This window comes from Mus pahari, chromosome 5, assembly GCF_900095145.1.
Source record: "Mus pahari chromosome 5, PAHARI_EIJ_v1.1, whole genome shotgun sequence".
Classification (NCBI taxonomy): domain Eukaryota; kingdom Metazoa; phylum Chordata; class Mammalia; order Rodentia; family Muridae; genus Mus; species Mus pahari.
In genome coordinates this window covers 14,676,201-14,687,489 of record NC_034594.1, presented here as the reverse complement: position 1 = coordinate 14,687,489, position 11,289 = coordinate 14,676,201, and the positions used below count along the sequence as shown (strand labels likewise).

At 46.7% G+C, this 11,289-nt stretch overlaps 1 protein-coding gene across 1 annotated transcript in view; it reads right to left on the bottom strand.

Moving 5' to 3' along the window:
* The window catches only part of LOC115064021, a 107,600-nt gene that overhangs the window by 43,386 nt on the left and 52,925 nt on the right, over positions 1–11,289 (bottom strand). Inside the window, exon 3 of the mRNA XM_029538343.1 lies at positions 3,566–3,766. Within this exon, the coding sequence (XP_029394203.1) occupies positions 3,566–3,766 (201 nt within the window). The remainder of the gene's footprint in view (positions 1–3,565; positions 3,767–11,289) is intronic.

The following is an 11,289-nucleotide window of genomic DNA, read 5'->3' as shown; positions in this document are numbered from 1 at the left end:
GACCTGGGTTTGAATGTCAGCCCTGCTTTCCACCAGACACAAGAGTCCTCCTCTGGACACTGAGCACTTGCCCCAGGTCTCTGAGGGTAATTAAAGGAGAAGCAAAACAGAGAGAAGCACGGGGAGGGAGCACAGCAGAGAGGAGCACGGGGGGGGGGAGCACAGCTCAGGAACTCGGAGGCAAATGCGGAGAGGTATGAGTCTCCCCATTACAACAATAAAAGCTGCTAAAGTTTGAATCTGGAATGCCCTCCACGGTATCCTACGCTGGAAGCGCAGTGCCCTGTCTGTGGCACTGTCTGAAGGCTGTGAGCAGAAGGAGGCAGAGCCTGGCTAGAGGACAGGCATCACTGGGGACTGGTCTTTGAAGGTGCTGCCTGCCCTGGCTCCAGCCTGCCCTCCTTCCTATCTGAGCTGCATCAACACATTCCTATCATCAATAACCGGGAGGCTCTGTGCCTCGCAGTAATGGAGAATTAACCTTCTGACACCAGGAAACAAAATACAGGCTCCTCTCTCGTTTCCATTGGATACGGCGTTCGCAGCAGCGGAGAATGTGACTAATGCAGTATTTAAGGAGTCTAGGATTCAGAAACACAAAAGTATTTTGTACTGTCCAAAGTATTAAAGCCCAAGGGAGGAGCTAGATCTACCTTTCCTGCTCCAATGTGGTCCAAGATTTCTAGATATGCCAGCGACAGACCGAAGACAGACAATCTCAAGACACATTTACTGAGAGAAAATTAGGATAAACTGGTTGTCTATCTACTCAGCTCTAGAGACAGCTAATTCCCCAAGGAGTGCCATAAGAAGTGTATGTATTATTGATTAAGTTTCTATTAGTGATCCCCATCACACATCTTACAGGCATACTTGAGTATGAATTATGAATTCAGGATAAGTGAGTATGTTATAGCCTAAGGCCCTGAATGCATACCACACGACATGCCATCATGAGGCATTCGGGCTGAAGCGGTTCAGTCATTGTTTTCCTTGCCTCCTTGCTAGGGAATCGAACCCACAGCCATTTGAAAGTCAGGTGAGCACTTTACCACAGAGCTACAACAGCCTCAGCCACTGTCATATTCTCTAATTCTTCTCTGCTGTTACTCCGCCGGCATTTATTATTCGAAAGTCTTGTTTTGGAGTATAAAAAAATAAACAGGGCCGAAGAGATGGCTCAGTGGTTAAGAGCACCAACTGCTCTTCCAGAGGTCCTGAGTTCAATTCCCAGCAACCACATGGTGGCTCACGGCCATCTGTAATGGGATCTGATGCCCTCTTCTGGTGTGTCTGAAGAGAGTAAAGGTGGTTTACTCATATACATAAAATAAATAAATAAATCTTTTTTTAATTAAAAAATTAAAAAAGAAAATTTAAAAAATAAATAAATAATTAACTAACTGTGACTAGAAATGCCTAGAGTGGCTCGCAGAAGGCCATCCATTCAAATATCCTGGGTCTCTACTGCTGATGTCATCTCAGCCTATCTCCAAGCCACAGAGAGAGTTCTTCTTCCAGCAAGGTGTGTGACAGCACTGACTTTATGCCAGCAGAGGTGAGAAAAAGAACAGGTCTGAACCTGTGTTGAATGGACTGGCTACAGCAGGTACTGGTGATGGCAAACAACTAAATCCATCAAAGGACATACGCCATCCAGTCCACAGGCAACATCACATTAGCGGCAGCCTGACGATGTCAAAAGTTTGCTCAGAAATCACATGACACAAGGAGCCTCTTCCCTGCTGACGGACAATTTCCGGCCTCCCAGAAGACTCACTGGAGATGCAATCAGATGAGGGGGTGTGCGTCCCCTGCTCCGAAGCATACACACCATCCTCAGATTCCCTTCTGCGAGGAAGAGATGGCGGAGCTGAAGCCTGACACCTAGGGCACTGCAGTAGTCGCTGACCTGTCCCAGCCTTCACTGCTGCTCACGCTGGCTGGGTATGTTTAATCTTCCTAAGGTCACCATACTCACCCTGCCTTGCCTCTGTGAAGCACAGTCAGTGACATTTAAACCAGTGCTTGCGTGCAACTGTTTTGGTCCCAGTCAGCTTCCCGGATTTCTTTCGTACCTGTTTCTCTTACACAAAACCCCACGTGAATTATGTAAATTCAAACAGTTCTCTATACCCCTTCCTCTCTTCTCCATGAACACATCATCCCCTGCCGAGCACTTCCTGTTGTAAACATCAATCACAGGTCCTTTGTCATTAAGCAGTTCTGCTGCAAACAATTCATTAGAAATAGGACCCCTCTGCTGGCCTAGTCACTAAACCTATTTCCACATGTGACCTGCCACCCAGTGACCCCAATGGAATGGCTTCTGTGGTTTTAGAGTTTGCAGAGGGATTATCAAGTCACATCTTGACAGTTCCCTCAGGCTGTCAGCACAGGAAATGGCAATATGGGCTATGCATAGCATGAGGATAAACCGGGTCAATAGACCTTCTCATGCTAAAACAATGTAACATCATGGCAGTTCAGAAATACCATTTTTAAAGCTTTCAAGTAGCATTTCCCAGGGCCCAAATCCCTAATCACAGTGTTGGTGAGAAAATCTATGTTCCAAAAGCCACCAAGACGAGGACACCAGAGCACTTAGAATAATGTGTTCAGAAAATGAGTGGCTCACCCCCCAGCTGAGCTCCGGCGCCCCGGGGAAAGCCGTGCCGTGAATACATGACTAGTGTCTCAGTTGCTTTTATACTGCCGTGACAAAACCTGTCAGGACCAAGACAACTTGTAAAAGAAACATCTAATCTGGGGCTCACGGCTCCAGAGGGTTAGGGTCGCTGACCATTGCAGGGAGCATAGCGGCAGGCAGGTGGCCATGACACTGAAACAGAAGCTGAGAGCTCACATCTTGAGATGACAACCACTAGACAGAGAGAGGGGGCTAAGTGGCTTAGGCTTTTGAAACCTCGAAGTCCATTCCGAGTGGGACACCTCCTCCAACAAGGCAACACCTCCTATGCTCCCCAAACAGTTCTACTGATGGGGGAGGGGCAAGCATTCAAATATGTGAGCCTCATGGGGCCATTCTCAATCAAACCAGCACAGTTAGGGAGACAGAGTCTTTTGCTCCCTTACAGCAGAAAGGCCAGTTAGAAGTGCTTCTGGAGTTACCCTGAGCCGAGTCCCAGCCCTAGAGACTCCTGGGAGGGGATCAGCTACCATCACAGGTTCCAGCTCCAGCCCCTCTTGGGTGCTTTCCCTCTCTTGATACTGACTCTATTGTTGCTGTACCGTCTTAGCACACCTCAGCCTGCCAGCCTGTTAACTCTAGAGCTCCCATCCTCACTCTAGACCACAGCTTCAAGGGCGCTAGGAAGTCCCTAGGTTTTAGATCAGTCTGAGTGACACTGGCCTGCTCCTGCCTCTGGCAAGGACCTCCCCAACACCTTCTTAGAAAGCGCAGCAATTCCTTTATGTGAATACGCAGTCACTTTGTGGGGGGACAACAGGACAGCTCAATCAATTATTTGATCCAAACTTATTTAAGAGAGTAATTTCACTGTTTGTCATTCAACACTCATACAAAGGACAGCTCTCTACTTACAGGCCTTCTGGTGGGAGCACCTTGAACGGAGTGATAGAATTCCGGCTGCACCCGGCTATTTTTCTTGATCCTTCGCTTCCTCCCCAATGACTCTTGTTCACTCTGGTGATGAACTTCCACCACAGGCTTCACTTCTTCAATCCGGGCAGCTGCAGCCGCTGCGACTCGCCTCCTGATGTGTCGAGGGCTGGCTCGGAACCCCTGTGGCAGGAAACACACACAGGAATTCAGATTTCCACATTTTTGTATAAATATTTTCTGGAGTTAGTTAAACTGAGTGCTCCCCAAGTCCCCCTAGTCAATGAAGTCATCTACATTCCCATTTGTGAGTCTAAGTGGTTCAACACGCGTGAAAATATTTTCCACAGGGCTTGGGGCACTTCTACATTAGAAAGTGACCTTGAGATCAAGTAGGTTGATGGAGGAATGAAAAAGGAAAGAGGACTCTGCTCGACTTCCGCATTGTTCAGACGAGTTGTGAATACACCTGCCTAAACATGATACAGAGGATAGGGTGGGACATAGAACACGAGACCAGGTGGATGGTTACTTTTAAATGCCAAGAACACAATCTAAAAATCACCTGGGAATCGAGTCTTACTGAGGAGCTGTCTAAATCAGGCCTGTGGGCATGTATCGAGGCGTAGTCGAGGTGGGAAGATTTGCCCATAGTGAGCAGCACCATTCCCTATGTCTGAATCCTGGGGTCTATAAAAGAGGAAAGAGGTGGAGCACAAGTAACCACGTATGCATTCCTTCTCTCTCTGCTCCTGGCTGTGGGTCTAACTTGATTGCTCAAGTTGGTACCTTGATATTCTTACAACACTGGACCATGACCTGGAATCGTAAACCAAATAAGCCCTGACTCCCTTAAACTTACTTCTGTTTGTGTCCTTAATTTACTACATCAACAGAAATGATGGATAAAGAGCCCCTCTGCACCCTTGAGAGCAGAATCTCTTGGGAGGGTCCGTAGGGGAGCAGAGCATCATTACATCACAACAAAGGGAAGATGCAGAGCGAAAGCAGAGGTAGCATGGTCAAGGATGTGAGCTTGGGAGTGATGCACCTGTTTCCAAATGCTGACTCGTTGATAAAGCCACACAGTTACTAAACATCTGTGACTTCAGCTCCCTACTCCACAAAATGTTCACACCCTATACATAAGACTTTTAGCTTCTAGCCAGGTGTGGTGGCGCACACCTTTAATCCCAGCACTCGGGAGGCAGAGGCAGGCGGATTTCTGAGTTTGAGGCCAGCCTGGTCTACAAAGTGAGTTCCAGGTCGGCCAGGGCTTCACAGAGAAACCCTGTCTCGAAAAACCAAAAAAAAAAAAAAAAAAAAAAAAAAGACTTTTAGCTTCTAAACAAAGGGTATATGTAAAATGCCAAGTAGCATATCTAGAAAAAAAGCAGGTGCTTGATAAAAACAGTCACATGTGTTCTTTCTCTCTTGAGGTAAGGTAAGCATAGCTCTTCGGACAGAGAAACAAGTTCAAATAAGTCATAGCGTGAAAAGAATTTCAAAAGTAATCAGAGACTGGTCTCAGTCCTCTAGTGGCAGAGAACAAAAAGCAGTTTAGCAGACAACAAAAGGAGTAACGCACACTGAGTTCACAAACACACAGAATTCACACTGAGTTCACAAATACACAAGTACCACTCTCAGTGGTAGCCAGTCTCACAGAAAGGATTGAATGGAGCTGAGAAGACTCTATATTTGGCTCGGTCTAGTGGGCGGCGGGCACGCAAAGACCGAATAGTACTTATGTTCCAAGCAAGGGACAGGACTTAGGAATGAATGAATATGTAAATATCAGGTACAAGTATGAAGTGTTTACGAGCAACAGAGATGCTATGCTATGACATGCCAGCGGGAGAGTGTAAGTCAGGCATGGATGGAAATTAAAGGGGTCAGTAAGCATCAGATATTCTGGGGGATGTGGGAGCTATGTGTTTGTGGCTTGTCTGAATTTTAGAAGAGACATAAAAGACTAAAAGACTGCAGTGAGACTAACACGGCCAGAAAAGAAGCACGTTCTAAAGAAGGTCTGACTGTGGATGTGCCCCGTTCAGAAAGAGTGTGTGCAGGGACTTCTCACTGAAGAGCCGGGAGCTGGGCTGGCATCTGACTGTGGAGACCCTGAACATGAACTGGAGGATGTGAAACAGCGGAGCGTACACAGAAGAGGGCCTACGTGCCACGGACAACAGAGATGAACTAGGAGGAAATGAAAGCAGATTGTCAAAACTGACATCACTCTCTGGATCAGCTCTTCTCACACCAGCCTGCTCCCACCCCGCCCGCCTCTGTGTGAGAGGTCAGCTGGCCCTCTTCATCTCAAAATAGACCCAGAAGATCTCTACAGCCCCCATACAGCCCAGCGGGTATTACAGCAGCTGCCGGGAAGCCGATTTAGGGACAGGGAGCTGGGGTCAACTGAAAACCATGTTTAAAGCAGAAACTGGGTCATCCAAAGTAACTGGTAACCATGGACTGACCTGGAGTCCAGGTGTGCGCTCCTTTCCTCATCTGAACTAGACTGGCTGAGGATAGGTAGTTTCTGAGACTCTCAAGGACCATGATGTATTCTAACCACTAGGTGGCACTAACGATCACTGCTAACCTCTAGAAATGGAGTGAATCTAAGGTTTATTTGGTAGAAATGAAAGATTCTCTTCTTATGAATAATAAGCAGCTGCCTTTTGCTGGGTTCCTTCATTGCTAACAGTCCTCAGTAATCTACAAATCCTAGAGACACTCAGGAGGTGAACGTGGCTCAAAACTCTCTTAAAGTCACGGGCACACGTGTGTGTGTGCGCACACACACACACGCACACACACACACACACACGTACGCACACACACGTACGCACACACACGTACGCACACACACGCTAGATTAGACCTTAATTCTGTGGTCAGTCTGGAGAACAACAATCCGTTCACTCCAACTCTTCTAGAATAATCAAGACTGCCCAAGAAGACACTCAATGAAGAATATGGATTTGGTTTGCTTTTTGTTGTTTAAATTATATTTGTGTGTGTATGTACATGTGTTTCTGTATGTACGTGCACAAGTATGTCTGTATGTGTGTATAGGGTGTGTGTGTGGTGTGGTGTGTATGTGTGCATGTGTGTCTCTGTATGTATGTGTACAAGTGTATCGATATGTGTGCATGTGATGTGTGTGGGTATGTGTGTGTGTGTGTCCACGTCATGGTGCACCTATAGACAACAGAGAACAACTGCAGAAGCCAGCTTTCCTTCCACTATATGGGTCCAGGATTGGTCTCCAGCTGTCAGATTTGGTGACAAACACCTTTAGCTCCTGCGCCATCTTGCTAGCTCATAGAATTGCTTATTCTCCGAGTAGCAAAAGTAGGTTTTTGTTTGTTCTTTTGGTTTTTATGCAGATTTCTGTAAATTCTACTCTAAATATAATTGCTTTATTTTACAATCAAATTTTCTAAGCATCAGAGCACAGCACACATATTTTGCATTTAGCCCATCTGGATCCACAGCCCCTGTAATTTCCTAGTTGTGTGCTCTTGGGTAGACACAACTATTTCCTTATCTGTAAAATGGGCATTAAAACTAATTACTCCACGTGTTTGCAGAGGAGAATAATGGTTTCACGTATGCAAAGCCGAAATGCCTGGCACACAGCAGGGCGGACGTGTCTGCTATGATTATTATGTATTACTTGTATAAATAAAATATATTCTCCAACATACCCAGGCGTGAAAGGAAGACAAGTCACATTTTTTGCTGAAGATATGAGAGGCCTGATCCCTGGGTGAGAGTTCCTGGCCCTGGAGATTCCCAGGCATGCAATCTGCTGTGAGTCTAACCACTGTGCTCACCTGCTGGTCCTATTACTCCACATTGGATAATGTCTATGGAGTTCCTGTGTCCATTATAATGCATTGATATTAATGTATGGCTTACTTCCTGGCTCCCATGCCAGCAAATTTCAGGCAGTTCAGAGCTGTGATGGCCAATAATATGAAGATGAAACCATCACGGGGCGGCCTGCTCTATTTCCCTGAGTCACTGTGCAGGTTCAAGATACTTGTCCTAAACACCATAAACAACGACCTGACAGAAGGAAGTTTTATTTTGAGACAGCAGGTGGCGCTGTGAGCTCTTTTTGGTGTGAGGACTTAAGAGTTAGCCCTTTTCTCTCTCTATCCGTTTGACCTTGATACCTGGGGTAGGCAAGGTGAGGGAATCGGAAGGGGTGAGGGATCCCCAAGAGGATGCCTGTAACTTTCACACCCTGACATTTCATCAAAAAAATCAGCTTGGGCCTTAACCTGGCCACAAAGCTAGAGGACGAACTCGTGATCATCAATACAATTAGCCGTCCCTTCCTGACCCCAAACTTACAAAAGGCCCACAGCTAAAGGAAGACAGGAAGTACAACTCCACCACAGGCTAACACAATCAGAAGGTACAAATGCCCCGTCAGAGGTATGAGTGGCCAAATCGGAGTCGGCAGGTATGTATACACACACACACACACACACTTGGACATTTTGTTTTAAGAGAAAGAACATGACGCTGGAGGGGTTGGGGGAGGGGAAGGGATAGGATCAAAATGTATTTGTATGAGACATTAAATAAAAACAACTGTGCCTGGCTCACCCCAACCTCACACACCCATCCTGAGTTTGGGGTGGGGAGTGGGGTCACAGAACATCCTCTCACTGGGCAGTACAGAGAAGACTGTTCTAGAATACAGCTAGTTACCTCTTCCTCGGCTGGCGTGAGGAAATGTGTGTCATTTACACAAGTCGTGCTTGTTGTCCTGGGCAGACTCCATGACCACTTCAATAAAGACCTCCACAAATAAAGCCACACGAGGCTGGGTCTTGGTTTTTCTGATTCACCTACCTCCCCTCCCTGCCCTGTGTCCTACTCTTTCACGAGCTCCGGTTTTATTAAATATTTCCTTCACCTTCGTACTCATGTCTGGTTCTCTAGGAGAGGTGTTTGGGGGAGGCTCCCTACCCTTCGGCCACCTCACTCAAGCAAGGCGGTGATTTCCTGCTCTCTGGTAACAGCACCTGTGTCCAGTGTTTTTCTCAACTTGACACAAACCTAGACGTATGTGGGAAGAGGGGGTCTCAGTGAGGAAGTGTCTCAATTACACGGATCTGTGGGTGTGGGAGGGGAATCCTCTTGGTTGCTAACTGATGTGGTAGGGCACATCCCTGGGCAGGTAGTCTGGGCTGGTTAAGAGAGCAAGCTGAGGGGCAATCGGGATTGGCTGGCTTCTTGGGTGGCCAGGGCAGTGTTGGTCCAGCGTGTGACAACCCACAGCTTGGGCGGAGAGGGGGCTCAGTTTCTGGGTGCGTACAGGGAAGAGCTCTTTGACAAGACTAACAAGCACCACTTTCTGCACAGCCTGAGCCTGTTAGGGGTACCCTATTGCAGGAAAGCCAGCTGGGCAGGGTTACTGCTAGCTTCTGGAACTACCTTACTCTGTACCAGCTTTTCCTACCGGGCTCCGAGTGGAGACACCAGCAGCCAGACTCTGACCCTTTGGAGCCTGCTAATCCTCGGCTGGCTTACCTTGGCCTTTTTTTTTTTTTTTTTTTTTTTTTGAGGTCTCTTGTTTAATTACCCAGTCCTGGTCTTTCTAGATAACTGGGCACAGAGGGAAGGGGGGAAATATTGAAACAGAAAAGAAATTAAAAGAAAAACACACCTTTAAAAAAAAAAAAAAAAAAAGCAAGCTGAGCATGCCAGAAAAAACCAAGCCGGAAGGCTTCCTCTGCCCCTCCGCTTCAGTTCTTACCTTAGCTCTCCAGCCCTGGCTTCTCCTCTGCAGCCTATAAGCCAACTTCCCCAAGTTGCTCTGGGCCGGTGTTTTGTCAAAGCAAACTAGAACCATAGCAACCCCTTTAAATAGGTGGTGGACATGTAGAAGTCCCACTGTAGAGGACTTTGCCATCTTTAAGGCCAGTCCAATGTTTTGGTACTTTCTGGGTAATGGCTTCTCAGGACAGTCTTCAGTGTGGGGAGGGGGGCTGGGGAGGGGGAAGGTGTTCTGGGAAAAAGACTGGACTTGAGATAAGCCCTCTTAGACTTTAATTAAGTGCATAATGGAGTACTGTTAAATTCAGGTGTGATATTGGGCAGGAAGTCTCTACTCCCTGTGTCCAGCTCCTTTGGGCTCGGTTAGAAATTACTTCATTCTTTGAATCTGTGGATTTGAATCTTTCAGGTTCTTCACGAGCAAACGGAAGGTGCAATGCTTACCTTCCTGTGACTACAATACTACAGTTAGCATCAGGTCCCCAACACTGCCCCAGGCGGATACACCCTGTGGATGTCTTCCTTTTAAGCGGATGATAATCACTACATGCCATATTTTCTTCATCCATTCATGAGGTGACTGACATTAGACTATTGGCATATCAGCCATTTTAAGAGATGTGCTATAAATATGGGCGTACCTACATCTCTTGAAGAGCTCGATTCAGTCCTCTTGTATCCAAGAGAATTCCCAGAAGTAGGGTCCTGAGATCATATGATGATTCTATTTCCATTGTTTGAGAAACCTCCGTTCTACACTGTTTGTCATAGATACTATACTACTTCACACACCCCAAACAATACAGACAGGCAACAATTCCTCTACATCCAGACACCACCTCTTAAAACGATGATGATGATGGTGATGATGAAGGAAAAGATGATGATGATCTGTGTGCATGTGTGTGTGTGACTCTGAAGGCCAGAAGAGAGCATCATATCCCATGGCGTAGACATTACAGGTGATTGTGAGCCACCTGATTTGGGTGCCTGGAACCTATGCAGGTCCTCAGCAAGAGCAGTGCAAGCTCTTAACCTACAAACCATCCCACAAGCTCCTGACATGTTTTTGTGATACCTCCCTGTGATGACTTGATGATTAGCAGTCTCTCAATACATAATTCCTCAAAGATGCTCCAAAGTACCTACAGCTGGCCTGTTAATAATCTGACACAGCTCCCAGGTTGGCTCAATGAATTAAAGTGCCCGTGTGCAGTCTTGGAATATTAATCAGGGGCACATAAAGACTGAAAGGACTTAGGAGGAATTCAGTAGTTCCAGTATCTCAAGACCTGTGGCTGCCTAGCTCTCTCCTGTTTTAAGCAGCAGACTTGATTGTAGATCCTACCATATATCTACAATTGCATTTGGTTCAAGTCAGGTATGTTATCTGTAAACAAGAACCTTGAGTGCGGGTCTGTGGGAGGCTTTTATTAGTTTAACTGAGGTGGGAAGCCCTGCCCACTGAAAGGGACACCATCTCTGGGCAGGGGGTTCTGGGTTGAGTGTAGAGAAGACAAGTTGAGTGCTAGCACACATGTAATAACTCATTGCTCTCTGCTCTGAATTGTGGACATCATGTGACTAACAGCTTCCAGCTCTGGCCGCCTCCACTTCCCACAACGATGAACTGTAACCTGCAATTGTGAGACCAATAACCTCTCTCTTTCTTAAGCTGCTTCTGCGAGGGTATTTCATTACAGCAAAAGGAAATAAAAGTACAGACCTCCATCAAAGAGTTTAGAGGAGAAATATTGCGGCCCAGGAGTCTGTATTTTTAACAAGCTGCCAGCAGATTCTAATCCTGTCACTCTGAAGATCAAGCTTGCAGTAACGACACGGGACGACACGGGACTAAGAGTGGCTGTGCAGCCCTTACTGGCCGACACATCGGCACA